A 26,592-nucleotide genomic window follows, 5' to 3' on the forward strand; every position below is an offset into this window, starting at 1 on the left:
AAGATGTAAAACTATGAATTCTGAAAACATAGATGTATTTCATACTAAGGGATTTTCACAAAGAAACCTTTTGAAAATACCAATTAGAATTTGTAAGTTGATACTTAGGGATGAACAATATGTGCATTGACTTGCTCAAAGACAAGGCTGACAAAACTGCATTAGTTAGGATGCCTTTGGCTGTAAATAACAGAAAATGCAATAAGAACTGGCTTAATATTAAGGGAGATTTACTTGATACTAAAATGTTTTGAGTTGAGGTGGTCCCAGAGGTGGCTAACTCAACAGCTCAATTACTTCATCAATGACTTAGGATATATTTAACTTTGCATTTGTCATCTTGAGAATCTAGGGTTGTCATTAAATACAGGACATCGGGGCGCCTGGGTGGCGCAGTCGGTTAAGCCTCCGACTTCAGCCAGGTCACGATCTCGCGGTCCGTGAGTTCGAGCCCCGCGTCAGGCTCTGGGCCGATGGCTCGGAGCCTGGAGCCTGTTTCCGATTCTGTGTCTCCCTCTCTCTCTGCCCCTCCCCCGTTCATGCTCTGTCTCTCTCTGTCCCAAAAATAAATAAAAAAAACGTTGAAAAAAAAAATTAAAAAAAAAAATAAAATAAAAAAAAATAAATACAGGACATCAAGTTAAATTTGAATTTTAGTTAAATTATACATGTCTCTTGTGATGTTACTCATTATTTGAAATTTCAAATTTAACTAGGTCCCTGCATTACTGTTTCCTAAATCTGGGATGCTTATCAGCATCTTGGTTTTTCTTTCTAAGCTAGCTCCACTTATGGTCACAAGATGGCTGCCTTATCTCTTAGTGTCATATGTAGATGCTAACATCCAGTGGCATAATAAGGATTCTGTTGGTAAGGAAGAAGGTGGAGGAGTGGTGTTTTGGTAGGCAACTAACACTATAGGTCTCCAAGGCAAATCTGAATTTTTGTTGATCAAAACATAGTTTCCTCTAATATTAAGTAATTATATCCTACTATGTAATTCAGCCTGCCTTCTGATTCAGGGATAGGAATTTTTTTTTCTGTAAAAAATTTTCTTTCTTTTTTAGTTTCTTTGTTGCAACCGGGAAAGCCCCAATCACCACATGTAAAATAACAAATAATATTTATTGAGTATCCTGAACCAAGGGAAAAATATGGCTCATTTGCACATTTCCCCTTCCCACTTTATTCCTAGGGCACATATAGGAGCTTCTCCATGTTCACGGTTGCTGGTTCTTTCTTCCTCCTTTATGCTGGTTGTTCACATTATGCACGGCCAAATTACATCTCAATTTCCTATGTTCTCTTCCTCTTTCCACTCTCCCACCTTTGAAAACTTAAAATATCCATGAGGCCATATTTGTACTTAAGTGATAATGGTTTTATGTGGGCTAGATAAACCAAGCTGTGTTAATATTTACTTTACTAATGTGTTGGACCTCTGAGGTAATTTAAGTCCTTAATCATTTCAACAGTTCAACCTCTTTAAAAAGCTCTTCAGGAATGCAGCCAGTTTAGGCATCTTAGTGACATGGCACTTTTGGCTTCCCTATCACACTTCCAGAGGCAGGTGGCTACAAGAAAGTTTGGCCTATATGACTCTGCCGCTTGGAGTATGTTCATTATGGCTGTTTGGTCTCACTTATGCCATCTTTCATTCCCACATCACACTCACATTGCAATCCACTGGTTTCTGCAGCCGTTTTCTCCACCCCATTTCCTGTCTCATCTTGAATGATTCATAAGTGACTTCAATATTTATAGATGTGCCCCACCCAACACCCTAGACTCATCATTTCTTGACCTCTCCTGCTGCACAGGCCTTTAACCTCTTTGGACTTCAGTGATCTACTACCAGGGCCATCCCCCAGTGCTACCTACTCATTCCCAGCAACTCTTTACCCCCCTTAATTACACTTCACAATCTTACTGTCTTAATTTGAGTTCCTGCTCTTTTCAGTGATCCCTTTTCCTTGTTTCTATCTAATTATTTGACTTCAAAGGAACCTCAACCTTAAGAATATAGCAAAGATTCAAGTCTCTGAACCCCTATACAACCTTGCTTCTTTCCCTCCTGCCCTATGTCTTCCAACTAACCCTGCCTGCTGTGGCTCATCTCATCAACTAATCCCTCAACTTCCATCACACACAACCTCTGAGCTCCTATTCCAGATGCGTCTAAAATTTTGTTTTTTGAAATTTAAGACCTATGTACCTAAACCTGATAAGTAAAGTCATGCCATTGCCATCAATCAGCATTGTAAAGTAGTTAAGAGCATGGACCCTGGAGCCAGAACATGGAAACTCAGTTCTAGGCTCCTCTACTTACTAGCTAGGTACCCTTAGAAAAATAGCATAACCACTTTGTGCCTCATATTCTTCATCTGGAAAAAGGGAATAATAAGCATATCTCATAGACATATTATGATGAATAAATGAGCTGATATTTATAAGGTGTTAGAGAAATATATAATGGTTAAATAAATATTTTATTTCTCCCCTATACTCTTGTTGCCATTTTTAATAACAGTTATCCCAAACCTTTGCTCTTTTAAATTTTCCAAACAGCTCATGATCCATTACTTCAGCAGATGATCTGGCTAATTCTCCGAGTACAAAAAGGACATTAGGCGTTAACTCCTTTAAATAACCTTCCCCTGAAAATTTAACTACATTGGTACGTTGTATTTCTTTCCGATCTAAAAGAAAGAAATGACCTTCTAAAATAAATTTTCCTCCCTTTCTCAAGATCACATCCCTTCAAATACCTAGCTTTTTCTGTGTATATCTAATCTTTCTGTCTACTTGTTTTGTTTTTAACCAGTAAACATGTTTTATTCCTCAAAAGAATAACCAGAAATCCTTCTTCAACTCTGTATTTCCTTTTATCTATTTCCTATCTTCATCCTTTTCTTCATCAGATGTCTACATTTACTGTTTCTATCTTTACATCTCTCAAGACTATTCTTGAGAAACGATAATAATTGTAAGAAGGTCTAATAATAAAATTAAGTGGAAATAAACTCAGAAGAGTCAAAATTTTAGAACTTGGCTTTCCCCAACTAAGTCCAGACATAGGTAATCATGATTTGGAATGACCATATATTTATATAATGGCTTTCTTGCTCTTTTGTTCTATCTTTACCAACCAATTAATTGTTTTAGTTTGACTACCCCTGCTATTTCCTGTTTCCATCTTCTAAAAGGAATCAGCCCCACATAGTCGCACTACAATCAGGGTTTCACTCTCCGCCATTCCACCACAATTATTGTCAAGGGCAGCAGTAACATCTGTACTGCAAAATCCAGGGATTGATTTTCAGTTTTCATCTTAATCAACTTCTCAGAAAGTTGGTAGACTTAATCATTTCCTCTTCTTTAAAACCTTTTTGTTTCAGTGGCCTTCAAGATACCACTTCTCTTAGTTCTCTTTCTACTTTACTAGTTGTGCTAGATGATCTTTCTTAGCCTCCTTTGCTGGATTCTTCTCCTTTATTTGCCTTGAAAATGTGAAGTACCCCAAGCACTATCCTTGGACATCTCTTCTAACAATTCTTCACCAATTCCCCCTTGGTGGCCCCAACTAGTTTTTTAGCTTTGGATACTATTTATATGCTGACGACTTTTAAATTTATATTCCAGTCCAGATTTTTCCCTTGAAGTCTATATTCATATATCTAAATGCCTACTCAACATACTCTCTTGGAAGTCTAACAGGCTTTTCAAACAATATATTCAACAAACTTTCATTTCTCCCTAAGCTCCTCCACTCTTAGACTTCTCCATCTCAGTCAGGGAGAGTGTGTAAACTTAATAGAGGGGAATTCTCAAGAACACAACAATAAAGCTGGTAAAAGAATAAAAGCCAGTAAAGGAGATTGAGAAGTAGGAGAATAGGAAAATATAAGATCAAGAAATAAATGAGAGGAATAGTCAATCCTGCAAAAACTATAAGGATAACTATAAAATGAGAGCTGAAAGGATCCAGCAGATTTGGCATTTTTGAAGTCACTGATGACTACTGCTTTGGTAGGTTTGAAATAGTTTACTTGGGAAATAGAAAGAAGGCTGTCTAGTATTAAGGATTCAATACACACACAACACACCCTACAATATTTTAACCAAACTTTCATCCAGAGTTCCAGTTCTGTGCTGTATTTCTGAATGCTTGGGGTTACATTTCCATCAGTATGATTTGGAAGTACCTCCTATCTAACATGTCCTATAATGAACTCATTTCCTTTCCTCTTTTTCTCCTCACTTCTAAACAAATTAGTACCAAATACACGATTCTCCTAAATTCTTTATTAGGTTGAATGACACCAATACCTATCCATGCACCTGCAGTGGAAAACAAACCTTGAAGATCATTCTGTTTCTTCCTTCCCACCCATTTCGTAGTTTGTCAAATCTGATTGCATCCCCTATTTCCCTCAGTCTAACGTGAATTTTTGTTAACCTCCCTGTCCCCAGGCCCCATACATATAAGCCTCCTAATTGGCTTCCTTGCCTAACAACTTCCATGACTCTTTCTGCTATATAGTTACTAGTTATCTTTCAATAAAGCAGTTTAGTTAAAAACTGGAAGTTGCTTTCAACTTCTATTCTAAGATTGCAGGAAGATAGTCTTAGAATAGCACTCCGAGGCCTTTGAAATTTGGCTGTCACTTACCAGCCATTTGAAACTTACCATTTCAAAGTTCAAATAATGTTTTCCTCCCTAAGTTGTAAATACAATTTCAAAATGTTTGGAAAATAAAGGAAAAAAGTTAGCTATAATATTGTAATGGTAGTGGAACATCTTTGTTTCACTCCTAACATCCCCCTATGGATATACATATTTGTATAGTAAACATAATTTTGCATAATATTCTTACATATTTAGCTATTCCTTGTCATGGTGCAGAAAAGGAATATAAAAGTTATAAAATATTATTTTGAGAAAAAAAAATGGAAGTAAAAGAAGAAAAAAGGTGGGGACAAGTTAGAGGTATGAATAAGGTTTAGGATGCATACCATGATGACCTACTCATCTACCATGAGTGAGCCACACATTTGGCTCTCAATTCTCTACTAACCAATGTTAAAAACAGAAACTTTGTTAGTTATCCAAGTCCCAGTGCCCATGAGATTAAAATAAAATGTCCCAGTAATTTCAACTCATCTTGGAACAAATATTATAAAAAGACTTCTTCTGAGGTTCTCGTAAAGAGAAGGCAGGGTGATGTACTTAACAAGTTCTGGGAAGACTCCTTATTAGAAGTAGCACATCTCATTTCACATCATTGTTCATATTGAGAATCAATATAGGCAGATGCTATTTTACAAATCAGAGTGATTTTGTGAAAACCAACTTTTTGGAAATCATTTGATATAATCAAAGCACCCAGCTCTTTGCTGATCTGCTTTAAATCATGGCTAAATATTAACATATTGAAATGCTCATATGTAGTATATATTAGTCACAGTAGTGGTTGAATTTTTTTAATGTTTATTTATGTTTGAGAGAGAGAGAGAGAGAGAGAGAGCATGTGCCTGCAGGCACATAGGGGAGAGGTGGAAAGAGAGGAACAGAGGATCTGAAGCAGGCTCCCTGCTGACAGCAGTCAGCCCAATGTGGGGCTTGAACTCACCGTGAGATCATGACCTGAGTTGAAGTCAGATGTTCAACTACTGAGCCACCCAGGTGCCCCAGAAGTGATTGAATTTTACCCTTCAGATAATCTTTCTGAATATTGTTTCTCTTCAAAATAGAATTTTAAATAGTTCTTAGGTGAAAAGTGAAATCTTAAAAACTTCAGGTCTCCTATTGGGCAATTAAAGCTTACTTGGAAGGCCAGATTTTAGGTTGAGAAGCAAAAATTCTTCTGGATCATCTGTGTGATTCCTCTTGAGAAAGTTCTCTGAGTACAAGAATGTGGCTGGCCCAGGGATGCTATAGTCGTGGGCTTTTTTATGTAACAGGGAATATGATGTTGTCCTAGAAGGACTCAAAAATTTACTGATAATTTAAGAAGCCTACATACTAAAATCTTTGTTTTTATATTCTCCAAGTTTTTCAGAACATTTGATAAGATAAAAGCAGTTTTTCTACCTTTGCCTTTATCAATGTTTGCAGGGCTTTTGAGATATGGATTCTTGTCCTAATTAATTCTGTCACTAACTAAATGGCTGACCTTGGGCAGGCTTCTTAAGTTTCCAAGCTCATTTTCTCTCCCTTTGTAAAATGAGGGAGCTGTTGTAGGGTAACTGCCTCTGTAGAATTCCTTCCAGTTATGAGTCATACTGACCCCTCTGCCCACTTCTATAGGTGAAGAACCTCCTCAGTCAGAGGAAAGTAAGTGATTACTAATGTTTCTTTAACAGTGGACCTGGAGTACTAGGAGACAGTCACATATCTTAGGTGAGAGCATGGGCTTTGCAGGGGAAAATCCTGGTTCCACTCTGCCACTTACTAGTACACAGCCTGGGGCAAGTGTTAATCTCTCTGAAGCTCAGTTTCCCTAACTATAAAGTGAGAATAATACAAATGCTTTTATAGTTGTTGTATTAAATGAGACACTGTAAATCTAGCCCTAAGTAGAGTGTCTGGCACAAGGCAAGTACTCAATCAAAAGTATCTATTTGTCACATTGTTATTTCCTTGGGTCCACTGAAATAATTGTTCTTTTAATAACATTTCTCCAAATTGAATATCAGCACTATTATAATTACAGTATTTAAAGGTTTTAAGGTGCCAACTTGGCTGACTAGTAAAAAAAAATTGGAAAGATACAGGCTCAGGGGATTTTTAAAAAATTAACCAAAACAACCTGTGTGTTGACCTTTACCCTGTAGTTCTTTTATTTAATAACAGTCTATTAATAAATATAACTTTAAGCTGTTTGATTTAGTGCTAATGTAATCCAGGCCAAATACGCTACCTTTCTTGTCTGCTCCAAAGAAATTTTAATGGAGGTTTGGTTCACGTTTCTGTTTGATTTGAAATAAGATTGTGGGAAGTTCTTAGTTTTGGGTCCCCATCAGTAGATATGTAGTCACTTTAACTTTTGATCATTTGTAGATTATATTTAAATGCAACTAAATGTGATAAAATCATTCTTAGATGGTTGAGGTAAGCTTTGAAGGCTGTATAAGTACTTATCTTTTAATTTAAAAACTATCGCCTCACCATAAAATAAAAGGAAAAAATTCCCCAAATGTGGGAAAGCAGAGTTCTTGGCGATGTTCTTAAACTACAGCAGGAAATATGTGTTTGTTTATTATGACCCTAGTGCTTTCACAGGCCAGATGAACTTTCAAACACAGAGTTTTCATTCTGTTAACCAACAACTGTCACCCGACTTGTGGAAAATGATAATTTTTGCAGGGAGTTCAAGGAGAACATTTGCATAATTCCATCTGGTAGAACCTGGCTTGTCCCCACAGCTTGCAGATAGACCCTTTGTGAATAATTCTAACTGTAGGGCTACCTATGGGGTGTGTCAATTACCACAGAGTAACTTGCTGGATCAATCTGTGTTAAAGGTGGCTTTTATGGACTATCAAATTTTATAGCAAAGGAATTTTGAATTATCATTATATGTTTAAGAATTTTTTTTGATTCCAGGTTTCTCCTCATTCATGAGATGTGAGCCTCAACTGATTTGTACCAAGTTGTGGAAGAATAGTTACTTGTATTTCTGCTAGAAAGTTCTCTGCAGGATAAAGGGTGAGTAATATATAGATAGAGAAAGAATCTACACTGATTCATAAATCTTGAATACCTGATTGTTAAATATCTAAAATGTATCAAGCTGTTGAATAGACTTTCATTACATGAATTAAATTTCAAAAGTTTCTTAGGAACTAGCTTATTATTTTCTGTCTCTGTAGCTCTATTTCCTTTAACATTTCATTGTTTAATTAACTCTCATGGAACTTCACTTATTTTAAAAGCAATTTTAAAGGACTATACACTGAATTTATATACAACTTTCTAAAAATTGCCTACAATTATTATTAATTTGTCAAAATTGATTTAATTAGAATAAAGAGATTATTCAGTAGATACATCTTATAGCTTCTAAATTGAAGAATGACAAAAAGGGCGACTTAAAACTGACGCCAAGATAGAGGGATCTGCCGGTTCTGCTCTATATCACAATGGTGGTTGATATGAAGTATCCTTGTTTTGATGTCCTACCTGCTCAATCTTCTACTTTTTGGTTAGTGATGGTAAGAGAAATTGGTAGAGTTGAATGTAAGGAATAGACAAAAATGGTTTAGCAAAATCCTGTCTGAGTCTGGCAGAAACCCTGCTCTCTCCCCATTTTGTCCACCCTCAAACTTGCCAAGCCTTGTTCACTTTGGCTTTATTTTAAAAATGCATTTCTGGTGAGTGAGGAAAGGTTTTGTACTGTGTTTTCAATGACTCACCCAAAATAACTCCATTGAACTTGTAAACGGTCCTGTTCTGAATGCAGATTGTGTTTGTTCTGAGATGGGCATGAAGGCGCTGCAGAAAGGAGATTAGAGAAGGGAAATGTGGTGGGAGAGGCAGTGCAGTTCAGGCACACATCAGAATTATTTTTAAAAAATACATTGTGTGTGTGTGTGAAAGACGGTTGTCTATGAGGTCAGTACCATTTAAAGTTCTTAAAGATACATCAGTATTAAATACGGTTCATCTAGCCACCAACCTCTTTCTTTTGATTCTCATAAAATGTGAAAGGAAGATTTATCTGTGAATATATAATTCCAAATACATGCATTGTGAAACTTTTTAAAGTGCTAAATGGCTTCAAGTAGGAAATAATCATATATATAACACAAGCTAGAAATTAATCTTAAAATAGGAAGAAAATGTCTATCAATACATTGATCACATAATAGGACAGTGTTAAAACTGGGAAGTGCAATAATGACATCCTCTTGTGTACTGCATAAAAATGTTTAATACCAAGTGGCACTGATTATTCAACATCAATAGATGTACCTCTTGAAAAGCTTTTATGATTCAAAATGTCAGGGACCTTTAAAAACAATATTTTAGGGCAGGACTGAAAAGAAAAAAAAAAGAACTGATCTAAACTTTCATGAATTCATGAAACAGACCAAATAAAGTTTATTCTGTTATATAATCTTGCTTCAGTCAATTGTTAATGAAGAATAGATGAGCTATTTTTACCTGTTGCTCAGAAACACCAAAGAATTGAGCCACTGAAAAGAAAACAAGCTATCTACAAGGTTTTACCATGGAGAGGGTAAATTTAGCAGTATGTGGCAAAAAGAAATGGTGATCTGAGGACAGTGAAATGGATGATAAAATGACAAGTCTTCAACATGCACAAAATCAGAAAGTATGTAAACTTACCAAGATTTTGTAAATAATCTGCAAGGCAAAGTTCCAGTGGTATAAACACCTGCTTCTCTCTCTGGTGTGTACTTGAGAAAATAAGGGAAATAAAAATAGCAGATTGTTACGCTATATTAATGCTTACTTATGAGGACAATGAACTAGTATAATAATCCCTCAATTTTTGCTAATGTGGAAAAACCCTAAGAATAATAGGTTCAAGTTATAGACTACATAAATGAATTTTATCACTTTAAAATATACACTAGAAATACTGTAATGATTAATAATGACTCAAATATATATATAAAAAAAACAATCTTAAATCAGACTAACCACCTTTCCTCATAGTTCATTTGTATGGTTTGTAAATAATACTTTGAAAATTTTCAAAGAACTCATTTGTTGAGTAATATTTTCCTTTCATCCTCTTTTACCTTAGTGTAAATTATTCCACTAAGTATCCCTGGAAATGTTAGTAGCTGTACTGAGTGAGCCCAAAATATTTCATGTTGAAATGAATTTTAGAAATACTGGGTTAAACAAAGTTAAACAGGTTTTTTTTTTTTCCTTAATAAGCCTTGAGAACTTACTTCTCAAGTCTCTTACATTCATTGTGACTGGGTTGGGTGGGAGAGGTGAGAATATAATATACAGTGTTTTCTAAACTTATTTCATACAGAATTCTGTTCTCCATGCACTCCTTTGAAATATATAATGCTGCTTTGTTTATTTAACCTGCAGTTCTACTTAGCTTACACCTCCCAACTTCCTTTTGTCTTAATAAGGGGTGAAAATTTGGTAAACTGCAATGCTACCACTTTCTGATCAGAGTCTGTATCAAGATTTTGAGGCATAAAATAAAATTTTGATTACATAAATATTCTTGAACAAACAATAACTAGAACAACATGCTTTAACTTACTCAATAGTAAATCTTACTTAGTAATTTTGAGGCATGTGTTAAGGTCTGGAAGAGTAAAAAATAACTAAAGTAATTAAACTGAGCATGATGTTTCATTTCTAGAGATAAGCTTTTCCATTTAAAAGTGTCTAACCAGAATAGGTTTTCTGTCCTAGCCTGAATTTATGCGATTTTTAAAATTCATCTGCATACACATGAGGACAGATGTCACTTAACGGTATAAGAATAATCCTTCTATTATAACATTGATTTTTGCCTCTGCAATGTAACAATCCCAGCAGCTATCCTGAGCGCCTACTTCCATGTGATTCCATGTGATGCTCACATCAGTTTGGGAAGGCAGTTATCATGATTGCTATTTCACAGATGAGGAATGTGATGGCCAAAGATATTATCTGTTTTGCCTTAGGCCATAAAACTAGAAAGATAAAGAAACAGATTTCAAACTTCAGTCTGACACTCAAGACCCTACTGTTTCCACTACAACTTGCTGGATGGAATTATCCACATCTAACTTAAATTTGTTTATTTCTCTACCTTGCAAGTATCAGTGAATCAGACATGACTCCTTATGGAGAGGTTCTGTAATGGGGATATGCAGTTGGTCAACAATATAGTACTTGTTGGGAAAAAAATCCTTGAAGAATCAAATAGATTCTCCTCGTGTGTAACATGGCATTCCTCACTGAATAAAGGAAACACCTTGGGCATTTTTTAATATCTCAAAGTTGAGAATACAATTAAAACCCTTCACAGTTCAAAACAGCTTGCTGTTTCAAGGATTTCCTTCCCTACTACTTCTGTACCCTCAACATATTACATTAAAAATGATCATGTAGAAGAAAACATACAATTGCGCTATTAGATTTTAAGCAATTTCTGTATTCTATTCCAATGCTACCTGCTGGCATTTCCCCCTCCTTTCTTTATAGCTTGATTCTGGTGGTTGGCTTTTATTTTTATGTTTTTAAATGTTTATGTATTTGAGGGGCAGAGAGAGAGAGAGAGACAGAAACAGAGAGACAGAGACAGAGAGAGAATCCCAATGTGGGGCTCGGCTCCCGGAACTCATCAACTGCGAGATGACCGGAGTCAAAATCAAGAGACCGAAACTTAACCGACTGAGCCACCCAGGTGCCCCTGGTTTTTAAATATAAAATATACTTCACTATTGCCTTTCTCAAAAGTTCTTTGTTGTTTAAAAGTATTAAACAACAAAACTGAATAAAAAATAGGCCTTAGAGAAACAATGTAAAGGAAATACTTTATCCATTTGTCTGTCCATGGTGAAGAACATAAAGAACAGAAAAATTTACCTCAAGAAAAGTCATCCGTCCTCTGTACTAAAAGTGTAAGGGGTACAAGAGGAATACAGAATGTTCTTTAATCTCTCACGGTTTACCCTCCAATCTGGCTGGGAAGTCAAACATACCCTCAAAGGCCAGTCATATTATTTACTGCACAATTCAGTCTTAAAATAAGTGATCCAGACATTCAGTTGTGAATCAGGGCATCATGGGAGAGATGTGACCAGAAGTGGTGGAAAGATACGGTTGAAGAAAAGTTCTGGCTCAGGTGGATCTTGAAGTTCATAAAGGTATTGGAGAGAAAAGAACAGGAGTAAATCGAGAGGCAAGGACATAGAGTCAGCAAACAGCATGTGGAGATAATGGAGTTGAAGCTGGCAGCCCCAGATGAGTAGGGTGGGGTCTGTTAGGGCCCTGCATGGAACTGTAAAGACAGTATATTTTGTTCTGTGTGGCTTTTGACCACCCCTTTCAGTGTCTCTTCTCCAGCTACTTCCCTCTCGCTCTCTTGCTTACCTTTCCTACAGGCAGCTAGGCCCTAGCCTATTCTGAAGGGCCATTAAACTGTTAGCTGCATTTTGCTACAGGACTCTTGAAGGCTGAAAAGTCTTTAAGATTCAAGGAAAGAATAACAATGAAATTTCAAGCCGATGAGATTCTAGTATCACTGTTCTAGCTCCCCTTGTATTTTCACAGTACCTCTACCTAGACCCAGAATATAATGGTGGTTCTGGAAAGTTAGTCTGGGTTTTGGATAGGATTTTGTAGGTATTGATAAACCATCAGAAGTTTGTGTGTGATTTCAACAGGATTTTATAGTCTTTATGCTAATGAGATTTTAAAAGGGGGAGAATGCCCAAATGCATTTTTAAAATAGTTCTGAATCTTGACATCAACCTCTATCTTTTCATCTCTCCACGTCCAACGTCAATGTGGAATCTCCAGATTAAACATTCTTTCTCAATTCGTTTTCATACATAACCACGATAAATAACTTTCTTAAGGCAGGAAAGTAGCACTTCACGAAGTTTGGTCTTTTCCAGGTTTGACATTTTGACAAATACCAATTAGGAGGCTCTTTTCTTTCATCTTCATCCTCAATTCCTTGGACTTCGCCAACAATAGTAACTCGGCGAGCCCAACCAGACATTTGTTTTGACGCGGTGAAGATGGGCAGTTGGCCTTTCCACATTTTTGCTGTGAGAGAAGTTGACAGGAAACAAAGATTGCTACCAAACAAACAAGCAAACAAATCTCGCCCACTCCGCGGGCCACCTCAGGGGAACCCAACGCCCTAGTCCGCGCCGCCGCCCCGCGCTCCGCCCCGCGCGCCCCCGGCCGGAAGGGGGCGTGGGACGCCGCCGAGGGAGGGGCGCGCAGACACGCCGCGGCCGGCCGGGCCTCCGGCGCGTCGGGCGGAGGCGGGAGGCGGAGGGCGGGAGGCGGAGGGCGGAGGACGGGAGGCGGGGAGCGGGGCCAGGGGGCCGGCCGGCGCTCGTTCTCTGCCGCGCTCGCTCGGGCCACTAGCGCTCCCGCGCCGCGCCGGGCCGGCTTCATGTGAAGCGCCGGCCCTCTGCCCCCTCCCTCCCCTTCCTTCCCTCCCTCCCTCCCGTCCCCTCCTCCTCCTCCTCCTCCTTCTTCTCCTTCTTCTCCTCCTCCGCCCCCTCCCGCGCCCGCTGCCGCTTCCCGGGGGCCCCCCCAGCCCGGCTGGGCGCTGACAGCAGGGGCGGGGGTCCCGCCGCCACCGTGTCTCAAGCAGGCTCCGACTAGGGCAGCGGAGCTCCCGGTGCGGCCATGGACCGGCCCCTGGTGGCGTCGGCGGAGGCGGAGGAGGAACTGGAGTGGCAAGTGGCGAGTCGCAGGAGGAAGGCCTGGGCCAAGTGCCGCGGCTCCTGGCAGGCGTCGGAAACGGAGGACCTGTCCACAGAAGCGACGACGCAGGACGAGGACGAGGACGACGAGGAGGACCTCCCGGGCGCGAAGCTGCCAGCGGCCCCGGGGAGAGGTCTGTGTGCCCGGCCGTGCCGCGGCGGGCGGGGGACTCGGGGAAGTGCAGGCTGGCGGGCGGGGGAAAGTCTCGTGCGCTCTGGGCAACTGCTCTAAGTTCTGGCAGATCCTGCGGGCAGGCCGGGGGAGAGGGGACACTTGGGACCTTTAAATGCGCGCCCTTGACAAGGCGTCTCCAGAGTCAGCATAGACACCCCGGTGCCATCTCGTTTTCCTTTAGATGGACACTGGGACGTGTTGCTTAGGCTACATGTTACCCCCAGTAGATTTTCCTACATGGGAGCGTCCAGGTTGACCCCGACGTCGGAGTCCCCCAGGGGTCGGTAACCACGCTGTCCCCTCACTCTGCCCCGCAGGAAACGTGCCCAACGAGAAGATCGCGATATGGCTCAAGGACTGCCGGTGAGTCCTCGCTTTCGCCTCTCGCGTCCCAGAGGGAGATCCGCGGAGATGGCCCTCCCGAGTGGAGCAGAGTCACCCGGGCCGCAGTCCCTGTGGGTCCCATGGCGGTGTGAGCTATAAACCGGAAAGTGAGCCGGCGGATAGCTTCCTCCTTTGAAAGATTAGAAATGGAAGTACTGTGACCGCTGATTATTTGGTGACCGTGTTGACTTTACAGTTGTTAGGACTTCAGCCCCCCTTGCGTGATGTTAGCATCGGAGAGCAGAGACCTAAAACGAATAATCATGCCATGCCTCGTTATATGCTTGCCTTGTTTTTATTCGAAAGGATTTTCACATTTCACACGGTATTTTACTTTGCTTTTGTTTTGACATCTGTATATCTGGCATGAAATGATTTCCCTTTCAAATGTGTTTTAGATGAATTTAATTTACTTAACAACTTAACTGGCCTTAATTTTATTTCTGTGCCTTAATTCTATTTGGATAGCTATAAAACCAGCTAACTTGTTTTCTTGTAGTTTACTCCTTGGGCACGCATTTGTCAGACGGCACTGGAATGCACTGAAGGGACATAGAGAGCTTTGAAGGCATTCAAACGGCATAAATCTGTTTAATTGCATACTTGGGCAACTGGTACCAATCTGGTTGATAAAGTACAAGGGGAGATAGATCATTTTGCAAGTAAATCTTACTACAGTAAAAAAGCTTGTTATCTACTTTAATTTTTTTCTATTTATTTTCTACTTGTAGAATATCATATGAAGAATGTTGCTTTTTAACTTTGGTTAAGTTGTTTGCTTCTGCACATATTTCTGCCATCTCATTTTGGGCTTTTCTTAATCTTTTGTTCAAGTATACCAGAGGTAGGGAAGTGTTTTGGGGGGGGAAGGAGAAGTGATTTTCATATATGCCAGTTTATTTTTCTTCCCTAAGCACAGATAAAATATTGGCCACTACTCTGTTGATATCCTGTTTTAATGAATTACCTGGATTTTTGAGTAATGGTGAATAAATACTCTTATTTAGGAGGATCATTGACTCTTTGAGATACGGTGAAATATATGGTCTGTCTTTCTAAAGATACACCGAAAAAGGAAAAAAGAAAGTTTAATGGCAAGTGAAAAATCACATTATTTTATGATGTATAGGAATTAAGATTATTAAAAGATCACATCAAGTAGACAGTAAATAAGTAAGTTTATCTTGTAAGGTAAATGCGGTAGGCAAATGTTACTCATCAGACATACCATCTCCGAAAATTTCAAGTTTTGTTGCTGGTCTTATGTAGGCAGACTCTTTGGTCTGCTGCTCCTTCCCTTTTAGGTTTCCTGCATAGGTTTCCTTCTTGTTCCCTACAGTTGCATCTATTCTGTACAAAAGGGACATTCATTTGTACCTGGGAAAGCTGGAACAAATAGTCTTGTAATGCTAGCTGTATTATTGCAGATTTGACTGCTAGGACATATGCAACTCTAGGGTTTTTTTCTCTAACAGGTTTTTCAAAGTTGGGCATTTACCTACTTTGTATACAGTATTTACAAATGATCTAAAGCTAGCTTTTTCCCCTGGATACATTCTTATTTATTTATTTATTTTTGTATTGCTGTCCATATTCTGAATAAAGATTCCATTTGTTGTTCCTTAAAGGATGTAGGGGTCTTTGATAATCCTTTTTTTTTTTTTTTTTTTTTTTTGCTAAGTGGAAATAATTGCTTGGATTAACATCTAAGAAAGGATAGTTTTTGAACGAATTTAGAAGAAAGCAGTTATAAGAGTGAGAGACTTGTTTCTGAAGGAGAATGGCAGTTACAGTCTCTTTATTTGCCATTTTCTGTTAGTGCATAGACCAGCAGAGACATCTGCAGGAGTAATAGTGTTTTATCCTAAGAAAGTAGCCATCAAGAAAGAAGGACTTTATAGAGGCATAAATTCAAGTTTCATTAAAATATATGTAAAAACTTGGCTCAGTTTTTTATTGTTTTCATGGTAGTTGTGATTCGTTAACATTTCAAAAGCACTAATTTTCGAAGAACTACCATTGCCTGTGTATTTGCTTGCAGAAAGTTTTAACATTAAATTGCCATTTCAATAATAAATTTTTTTAGACTGATATTTTTATGATTGATTCCATGACTGATGTGAATTTGTAAGAGATATAAATTGTTACTGATGAAAGGTTTATATCAAAACAGAACGTTCAAAATAAAACATTTCTTAATATAATTCAGTTTTTAGACAGAAGCGAAAAACATTTTCACATTGAAAAAAGATTTCTAAGTTATCTGCATTTGAACGGGAAGAATGTGTAGGAATTTTAGCAATGGCTGGTTCTTAAGGTTGATTCTCAAGCCAGCTTTTTAGTTCACAGAGTTGAATGAAGATATATGTATTTTACAGTTTCAAAGCAGAAAAAAATAATCTCAAGTTTCTCCGTTAGACCAAAAAAGATAGTAGTTGGGGTTAAGGGAGGCACTAATTGATGCTCTAAAATGCTGGTGATAGATTTAACAGATGAGGTTTAAAAAACTGTTGAACCTTACTTCTCACTAGACCCTGACTTTTACATTTTATTTAGATAAAGATTTGTTTTCTTTTAATTCTGTTTCCTGTTTCTAGGGAAGGGATTGAGGGGAGCAGACATTTTTTTAATGCATGTTGACATTCTCTTTTTCTGTTTTTGTAAAGAAAATGCTAATTCATATCATTTGTAATTATAATTCTTGTTCTTAATTGCTGGCAGATCAGATGTGTGATTAAATCATTCCTGGTGAACTGACTTGAGGATAGGTATTTGCTTAGTTAGGAGGATATTACTTATGTAATACTCTTGCATTCCTTTTGTGTTTGGGGAGGAGAGTTAAATGTGATTAGAAGCTTGCTGGCTATGACCTTTTAAGTGTAAAGTTGTGCAGTGACAACTCTCCAGACAGCTTTTCAAGACTGAGGTTTATATGTTTATGTGGTTTCAGTACCCCTTTGGGAGCCTCACTGGATGAGCAAAGCAGTAATACACTCAAGGGTAAGAGAAAGTTGCCTTTCTAAATCTGTTCTTTATGTGAAGGTCCTACTTTATTTCACTGCTTTGAGTGAAAGTATACATATGTAAATTATAAAAGTGATGTTCATTTTATAAGCTATACCATTCTGAGAGAAAAGCCAAAAGAAAGAAACCTTGTCATGAACCGTAAAACAGTGGATAGTTTAAGAAAATCACTAAACCTTTACACAGTGTGAAACTCATATTTTTATTATCCAGTTAGATATTATGAAAACTAGTTAAATACAGAAATAGAATATGTAAACTTAAGGAAAATATTGAGTGAACTGGGTCAGCTTTAGTACAGCATTTCTTTGCTTACATTACATTAACCGAAATTGCCACACCTGAAATTTTACCACCTGTGTGAGACACAGTTCTAAAGTTCAAAGTACAACAAGAATGTACAGGTAGTGGCAAGGCATATAAAAAAAAAAAAAAAAAAAAAAAAAAACACTTATAGTATTAGAAAAATCTAGCTTGAGCTTCTGACTATTAAGGGAGGTAAAAGGAGTGATTGCTCCGGGATCTGATTTTCCTTGAAACTCTTGGATACGATGTTAGCTAAATGAGTATCTTCAAAGACATAGTGAGTATAGAATAACTTCTATCAGGGCTTATAACAATTTTACCTTGATGCAGATCATGGTTTCTTTGCGATAAAGCTTATACTTGCTTTTTGAAATTATATAATCAGAATAATGTATGAGTATATTCAGGTTTGAAATACCTTATTGTAGCTTACATTTTGTTTGGTCAGTTTTAGCTAAAACTACGATTTTATATGTGAGTCCAAAAGAACAGAACACTAGAATGCATCTTACGTTTCTTTCAGGTGTGCTTGTGAGAAATGGAGGCAGTTTTGAAGATGATTTGTCATTGGGAGCTGAAGGTAAGTTTTTTTGGAAGAACTGCATTTTCATACAGGTTTAAAATGAAAAAAAAAAAAAAAAGGTTGAGTGCTTTCAGGTTTACAGTCCTCAGCCAAAGTTAAAGGTCTTGAAAATGGCTGAGACACATTTTACAGAACCTTTGACATGTTAATAATCTAGTCAGAGCTTGTAGGATACCTGTAGGAATGGCTCTAAAAATCGTTGTGGAATGTCCTTGTCTTCCTTGGACTTAATTGCTTAAAGGAACTGTTTGGGGGCAAACAGTGGTCATAGAACTGAGGGAAGAATTGTCCCGCAGAAGGAAGGAAACTTAAATATTTATACATGAGAAGACTAAATTGAAGCTTATTTTTAGTGTGAGGTAGCCTTATGTCAGACTTACAGCTGTGGCTTGTCTATCTCCTTGCATTCAAGTGTCTCCCATCTTCCCCCCCCCCCCCCCACTCTCTTTCCAGATTGTTAGAACACTGAAGAACAAAAACAAAATTAGAGTTATTAGAATTTAATTAGAAAACATTATGCTGATGTCTATTCCAGACTGCATTAACATTTTAAAAGCGTGTCGTACCATGTTTAAATTTTCACAGATTGTATCATCTTTTCCAGTGGATTTATAGTGAAATTTTCCACAATGTAGAATTAAACATTTTTATTATTTTACAGGTATTTGAAGATTATTGGTAGTTGTACAGCTGGGTTATTAATGTGTACTTTTTTATCAAAAAGAAATTAAGGATTTTATTAAATCTTTTTAGATTATAAGTTGATGAATGGTGAATTTATCCACTGAATGTAATAACCTTGATCTTTTGCTATTTTAAATCAATCTGTATGTATATTACTTCTAACATTTAAGACTCTAGAATATGTGAATATGTTAGTTTTTATTATTGAAGTTAATGTGCTTTCAAGGAATAAACTCTGTAAAGAGCTTAGACTTACTGCTTCCTAATTAGTACAGTTGAGCATGTTGCCAACCCCTTACTGAAAATGCATTTCAATGTTACAGTAAATAGCAATTTTGATATCTGCCTTAATTTCACAATATGGAATTTTTTTAAGACTTTTTTTTTTTTTAAAGCAGGTTTAGGTTTACAGAAAAATTTAGAGGAAGGTATAGAGATTATCCCTGTACTTCCTGCCTCCATATATGCATAGCCCTCCCAATAATCAACGCCCCCTACCAGAGTGGTACTTTTGTTACAACTGATGAACCCATAATGAGGCATCATAATTACCCAAAGTTCACAGTTTACATTAGGTTTCACTCTTGCATGTGTACATTCTGTAGGTTTGGACAAATGTATGATACCATGTATCTATCATTATCATATCATAAATGTATTTTCACTGCCCTAAAAACTGCCTCCGTCTGCTTGTTCATCCATATTGAATGATTTTTCTGGAAACCAGAACCTAAAAGGAAGTTTCAGAGAAGAATGGAACTATTATGTTGTTTTACTGAAAATTATTTCAAGATTATTTACATTCATTCAGTAAATATTTATTGAATATTACGTGTTAGGCATCTTTCTGAGTGGATGTACAAACAAACTAACAAATTGCCATGACTTTGTAAATCAGAAGTGAGAAAAAATCTGGTGTGCTGAAATAGATATGTTTATAATTATTTTCCTTCTTTATATTTGCCTATAAAAGTTCAGTGCAGTAAATTTAACTGACTCTACACTTAACAATACTTACCTGTTTAAGACTTGTAAATCTAGGATAAAGTTTAAAAACAATTTTTTAAAGAAAATTTACTTTGAAACGAATAGAAATTTTCAAAATACGTGCATGAAAAATTGGTTGTAACTGGGATGAATTTTCAGTCTTTGAAAAAGCACCTTAGAAACTTATATATACTGTTGCCACACTTAAATAATGTTAAGTCATGTTTTTGCTCTTGAAAGGTCTTTAGTAATAGCTTTTAAATTTAATAATTAGAAACACATTTACTACAGATGCTGTATATCTTCTTACCATTTATTTTTAATTGTTAAACATAGAAATTTAATTGGTTATCTGTATAGCTTTTATTTTAAACATTCAATGAAGGAAGTAGTTAATTTTACATTGCTAACAAACAAAAACACCATCTAGAAGCTACTGATTCTCTTCATATCGATCTGTATATTACTTTTAATGATCTAGATTTAATGAACCAAGACATGAGTTTGGGATATTAGGCATTTAGCTGTAATATTTGACTAATATGCTTTCTTGATGATTATATCACAGTAGTTACTGTCCTACTAACAATTATGCTCTGCATTTATTCTTTATACATGTAGCCAACCACCTCCATGAAACGGATACTCAAATTGAAAACTGGTAGGTAGCTGTGGTGTTTATTCTCTTCCTTTTCAAAAATGAAGAGCATTTTGAAAATAAGGTCTCATATAGTCTAATTTTGTTTATAGCAATAATATCTTGGCCAAAGAGAGAAGACTGCAGTTTCATCAGAAAGGGAGAAGTATGAATTCCACTGGATCTGGAAAAAGTAGTGGCACAGTCTCAAGGTGACTTATTCTGAAATTATACTACAGTTACATTGTGTTATAGGCAGTCTACTCTTTACTGTTTTTTCAGTCTTGGATTTGGCTTGATAGTATGAAATCAAAAGAATACAAAATGTTTCATTCATTGCTTTTTTCTTTTTTTTAAATTAAGATTAAAAAGCAACAGATGTGTTTATAACGCTGCTGGAATTCTTGTTATAATGAGTATTTTGAGCCCTATCAACAACTTGAAATCGGAACTCCATAGTGGAATAACTTCTTCCAGAATTCTCCCATTTTGGGGGAGGGCGTGGTCTTAAATTATTCTTACATAACAATCAGAATAAACCTTTCTAATTTAAAGCTTGATATTTAAGCATAGATGTATCTTCAACATATTAAATCAAAGATCTTCAAAATATATATTGAAATAGGCAAGTACATGTGTCCATGGAACCAGTTTAAATTGTTACCCAATTTATTGTATTGGAACCTGAGCATTTTCTGTGAAACAAATTGAAATTTTCTTCTGTTGAAGCTTCATCTCTAACATTCCTGTTTTCCTCAGTGAGTCTCAGAAGGTGGATTATCACTAGTATGAGGAAGAAGAGATAAGAAATGTTTAATTCCCAATCGAATGAGAACAAGATTTTCCTTTGAGTAACCCATTCTCTCCATACCTTACTCCTCCTACTTCCTGAGTGAAAGTGGTTAGAGAAAATTTGAAAGTAAGCTCCTCCCTCACTTTTCTGAGTTCAGCTTGTTACCTGTGTTGCATCTTCAGTGACAGCCAAAGAGAGCAGAAAAGCTCGAGTTCTGCAGGATGTCCTGTGCTACCAACTTCCCAGTATATTTTCCCTTTCCATCTTTTCCTTCATCTGTTTATTCCTTATTCTCCCTCACCTGTTCTCTAATTGTTTTAGCTGCTTTGCTAGGACTCTCTTAAAATGACAAAAAATATAAGGTGAGGAATCATTTCGGGAGTCTTATTGAGTGTCTTCTTGGGGATTAGCTCTTTTTTCCAATAGTAACAGTTTGAAAGAATGGACTCTTTTTAAGAGTAATATATCACATTTAGTACACAATGTATGAAGAAATAAATAATAATGGTGTAAAGAGCAGAAGCTCTTTTTTATAATGTGATGTGGACTATAAACTTATTTTATATCTTGATGTTTCTTTTTTTCTCTTGTAGTGTTTCAGAATTGTTGGAACTTTATGAAGAAGATCCTGAAGAAATTCTTTATAATCTTGGATTTGGACGAGATGAACCAGATATTGCTTCCAAAATCCCCTCCAGATTTTTTAATTCATCATCATTTGCCAGAGGGATAGATATTAAAGTATTTTTGAGTGCTCAAATGCAACGGATGGAAGTAGAAAATCCAAATTACGCTTTAACAAGTAAGGTTTTTAAATATTAGCATCCACAGTGAAATGGTCTTATTTTTTTAAAACCTTGCTAAGTTTTAGGAATAGCACTGGGAACTTAATTATTGAGGTTAACACAATAGCTGTTTTACTAAAAGTTAACTTTTCCCTCTCTTCATTCTTGACTTACTTGTTACCATAACTGACGTATGAAACCTTGTACTTTTCTTAAACTTCCCTCCAGATTGCTGATGTTCAAAAAGGAAAGAAATAGGGCAGAGGCTTGTTACTGTTAACTGAAGTCATTCAATTTTAGGCATTTTCTATAAATCTAAAATAGCATAGCTAACTTGATAATTTTTATTTATATTATATCTTTGCTTATTTTCCTCTGTTGAACAGAAGTTCCAAAATAGGGATCCTCAGATGGTCCTTGGAACAGCTTTAAGAGATCTGTAAATCCAATCCTACCATCCTCCCTCCATAGGAAAACATTTGGAAGAGTCTTAATTAAGTCAGACATAAAAATAGAATCAAGCTATGGAACAATAGCTGTTCTTTTCTCTTCAGTATTGTCACACTTTGTGCTTTTTTTGGTTTTAAATCATAAAAGATAAATTTTTAAATTCTTAAAACATAACTTCTGCTGTTGAGAGTGAAAAATCTTCCCTTTCCCTGGTAAAAGTAGAGAAACTTTAAGTGTTGGATAAGGAAAGAAGTTTTGGTTTTATAATCTTTGTGATTTAAGTTCGATTTTTGGCACACTAAAAAGTAGTAATAGTTTAATATATGTATACATATATAAACATATATAAAATCAACATCCTTTTCTTTTTGTAGGCCGTTTTCGTCAAATCGAAGTGCTTACTACTGTGGCCAATGCATTTTCTTCTTTATATTCCCAAGTCTCTGGGACTCCCCTGCAGAGAATTGGAAGTATGTCCTCAGTGACTTCTAACAAGGAGACAGACTCACCTCCACCTTTAACCCGAAGTAACACTGCAAATCGTTTAATGAAAACACTATCAAAACTAAATTTATGTGTTGATAAAACAGAGAAAGGAGAAAGTAGTAGTCCTTCCCCAGCAACTGATAAAGGAAAGATTCCGAATGTTTCGGTGATGGAAGAAAGTGGCAATAAAAATGATCAAAAATGTCAAAAACTTGTAAAAAAGAAAGACTCATCTTCTATGTTGGCTACAGTTAAAGAAGAAGTATCAGGTAGTTCAGCAACTGTTATGGAGAATTCTGACATTGATAGACTTTCTGATGTAGCAAATAGCAATTTTAACCAAAAAACTGAAAGTGAACAAAATGGAGAAACCCAAAGCCATGAGAATAAACTGGGTGAGGAGTCTGGTATTCTAGAATCTGACTTAGCTAATGATTTCAGCATGTCCAGCCACAGTGAGCTGGAAAATGGCAGTGAGCTGAAGGGTGTCCATGTGTCCACACCTGAAAAAGAGCCATGTGCACCACTGACGATACCATCCATAAGAAATATAATGGCACAGCAGAAGGACTCCTTTGAAATGGAAGAGGTAGGTAAAATATTACTGAGACCTGTTTCAAATAATGAATTAGGGAAGAAAATACAAAACATGTCTATAAGATGAGTGGTGGCTAATAGATTTATACTAGAAAAAAAATCATTCTGATTTTGAGTTTTCAAATTTTGGTTCTGTGCTTCGCAAACTAAGAATTGGTCACAGGACCGTCCATTGCCGGGGTAATGAGACAGTTACTTCATCAGCTCCTCTGCATCCTCTGTCATTTACTGCTGATACTTGAACTTTTATCCCCTTTCTCTCTCAGTTTAAGATTTTGATGCCTTGAGAAAACCCTTGAGAATATATTTAAATTACAATCAGTGTTGCATAATAGTTAAAAACATAGGCTCTGAAAGCAAAGAGGAGTTTGAGTTCTTTTTTTGCTGCTAAATTGCTATGTATCTTTGGGCAAACTTTTCGCAAAGTATCTTAGTGGAAAGGATAAGTGAAGTGTGAATAAGGCTTCGAGAAGGATAGATTTTTATAGTGGGATTGGAAAGAACCTGAAGATATTATGCATCTGAAGGGAAGGATAGGAACCTCAAGGAATAAGGTTTGAAACACCAGGTCAGGGAACATGATTTCTGCAAGCCTAGAAGACCAATGTTTGCTTACTTTTCATTTCTACCTGGAGGTATTACTATATTTACAAAAGTTTCAAATTGGCAAAATAAAGAGATTCATTTTGATGAGGTCAACTAAAACACCTTTTGAATGGCCAAAGCTAATGCTTATGCGTTGGTACTGTATGACCTGAGACAGGAAACTGAAGTTTATCAAGCACCTACCTTGTGGCAGGCACTGTACTAGGCCCTTCAGGTACTTTTCTTTTTAAGTCTATGAGGCAGGCAGTGCTGGTCTTGTTTTACACATTAGAAAACTGACATCTGTGTACTGCTGAAGAGCTGTGGCCATGAGTTTTATAATGTACAGTTTTCTTTTTAAAATTTATTACAGAATGGTGTTAGTAATATAGTAGCAACTGAGTAATTTTAGAATCACATGCCATTATTTTAGGGAGTTGGCAAATGGGATAATTGACTTTGCCCATAAGTGTCCTGTTAGGTGAATATGTATCTCTCACATTAATGAATATCAGGCATTTATCACACAATTTTGATTGCTGATAATAGCTATTTACCTTGTCTTTGAATGTATCTTTTGTTACTTTAATTGTAGCTAAAAAGTGAAATGAAAAGGGAGAGAAGTAGCCCTTTGAAATAGTCTACATTATTTGTAGTTATTTGTAGGCTTCTTTTTCCCTTGTTTCTTTTTTTTTTTTTTTTTATGTTTTTATTTTATTTTTGAGAGATAGAGTGCTTGTGGGGGAGGGGCAGAGAGAGAGGGAGACACAGAATCTGAAGCAGGCTCCAGGCTCTGAGCTGTCAGTACAGAGCCTGATGCAGGGCTTGAACCCATGAACCATGAGATCATGACCTGAGCCGAAGTCGGACGCTCAACTGACTGAACCACCCAGATGCCTCTTCCCTTGTTTCTTTATATTTTTTTATATTTTTCCTGTTTAATCCCTAATACATTTCTCATTATAATGAGTTCATAAGTTGAGTACTTGCTAAATTAAAACCTCTTTGTTCTATTTCACTATTATCAAATAGTTTGTTTTGGTCTGAACTTGTCCTACCACTAATAAAGTGTAACTTCCTGCCATCCATTGGGGCCCCTCTTCTATGACAGATATGAGAGTCAGTTTCCTGGTGTTAATTTAACAGCAGAATATGAAAATTTAAACAAAATATGTTAGATACTTGCAAATCTGATGTTGGCAGCTCAGATGAGAAGTCACTCTTATGTGTTACTTTCTAATTTCTAGAGTTCCTGAATTTTAAACTATGTATTTTTTTTAATTGTTGGTACCCTACACAGAAGGTCTTTAAAAAACATAAAGTGCTAGATAGATATGCTTTGGTGGCAAGTTTTCATTTAATGATTTTACAGGATTTTTTTTTTCTTTGCTCCCTCTGCTGGCAAAAGCAATTAATGAAGAAAGTAATGTCACAAGGAAGTGAACTTTAAAAAAAATTTTTTTTTTAAGTTTATTTATTTTTGGGAGAGAGAGTGAGCAGGGGAGGGTCAGAGAGAGAGGGAGAGAGAGAATCTCAAGCAGGCTCCACACTGTCAGCATAGAGCCCGATGTGGGCTTGAAATCACACAAACCAGGAGATCATGACCTGAGCCGAAACCAAGAGTCAAATGCTTAACTGACTCAGTCACCCAGGCGCCCCTGACTTTTTTTTTTGTTTTCAGTACACAATTCCAGGCATTGGTGGTTGAAGAATAATAGAAGATTTTTGTTTTCAAAAAAAGGATATATGGATATAGTCAACCATAGCTGCATTGTATATATGGAGAATTTTAAGGGTAATGAATCCTTGTTCTTCAGGTATATTTAAAACATGGATAAAAACCTCCTGGAACTGTGTTTTTATCCCTTTGGGAACTTTAAAGAGAGTTGTAGAACAATGGATAAAGAAAGGAAATAATGTGTTTCTTTAATTTCCTCTTCTCCCAAGTGTGACTTGAATTATACTGACAAATGACGAGAACAATCTTACCGAAGCAAACTTTTAGATCCCATTCAAAGTAGATTGTTGCTGTTTTTCTTTTAGACTCCTTTCCCTTGAGGTTTAATTCCTGTTGGGAACTTTCTTCCTGTAAAAACAGCAAATAAATGTAAGTTAGAGGACACTCCCTTTCTCTCTGTCAGTAAACCAGTTCTCAAAGAGATTAACTGAATGCCAGCTGCTTTGGGTAGCTGGGTGGAGGAGAAAATGTTGCGCTCTGTGCGTGAAGCTGCCTACTCCTGAGGCTAAGGTAAGATTTGACAGCCACCAGAAGTGAAGAGAGGAAATATTTAAATGTAAAGGGAGTTAAGTAGATGACAAGACTGACTCAGGCCTTGGAGCGTGAGAGTGACTATTTCTCAGGTTAAGAAAAAAAATAATAAAAGGCCGGAGACTACTTTCAATTAAAAGTCAGTTTGCCTTATGAGAAAATGTTTTTGTAGACTACCAGATGTTTTGTAGACTATTTAAAGTATTCTAATGTGTCTAAAAGTTGTAAAACTATATTCTTGAGTTTTCAGATTTTTAATGACTTCCCTAAATAATACTTGGGTTCTCAAAATGGTTTATTTTTAATAAATACATCATGGTAACTGTCTAGAGTCGTAGACTTATGGATGAATGATTCATAGTTAAACCAAAAGGATCCTACTCAGTAAGCAAGCGTTCATCTTTTAT

The 26,592-nt window shown here is 36.8% G+C and overlaps 1 protein-coding gene across 3 annotated transcripts in view; it reads left to right on the forward strand.

Moving 5' to 3' along the window:
* The first annotated feature begins 13,271 nt into the window (after positions 1-13,271).
* ITPRID2 (ITPR interacting domain containing 2) overlaps positions 13,272-26,592 on the forward strand; it is a 39,819-nt gene continuing 26,498 nt past the window's right edge. For all 3 annotated transcript variants that reach the window (XM_042949312.1, XM_042949313.1, XM_042949315.1), the window contains exons 1-8: positions 13,272-13,574; positions 13,933-13,978; positions 16,950-16,999; positions 17,853-17,909; positions 20,205-20,244; positions 20,334-20,432; positions 21,607-21,815; positions 22,623-23,323. In XM_042949312.1, the coding sequence (XP_042805246.1) occupies positions 13,364-13,574; positions 13,933-13,978; positions 16,950-16,999; positions 17,853-17,909; positions 20,205-20,244; positions 20,334-20,432; positions 21,607-21,815; positions 22,623-23,323 (1,413 nt within the window). In that variant the 5' untranslated portion in view covers positions 13,272-13,363. The remainder of the gene's footprint in view (positions 13,575-13,932; positions 13,979-16,949; positions 17,000-17,852; positions 17,910-20,204; positions 20,245-20,333; positions 20,433-21,606; positions 21,816-22,622; positions 23,324-26,592) is intronic.

The sequence above is a fragment of the Panthera leo genome, chromosome C1 (assembly GCF_018350215.1).
Source record: "Panthera leo isolate Ple1 chromosome C1, P.leo_Ple1_pat1.1, whole genome shotgun sequence".
NCBI lineage: Eukaryota > Metazoa > Chordata > Mammalia > Carnivora > Felidae > Panthera > Panthera leo.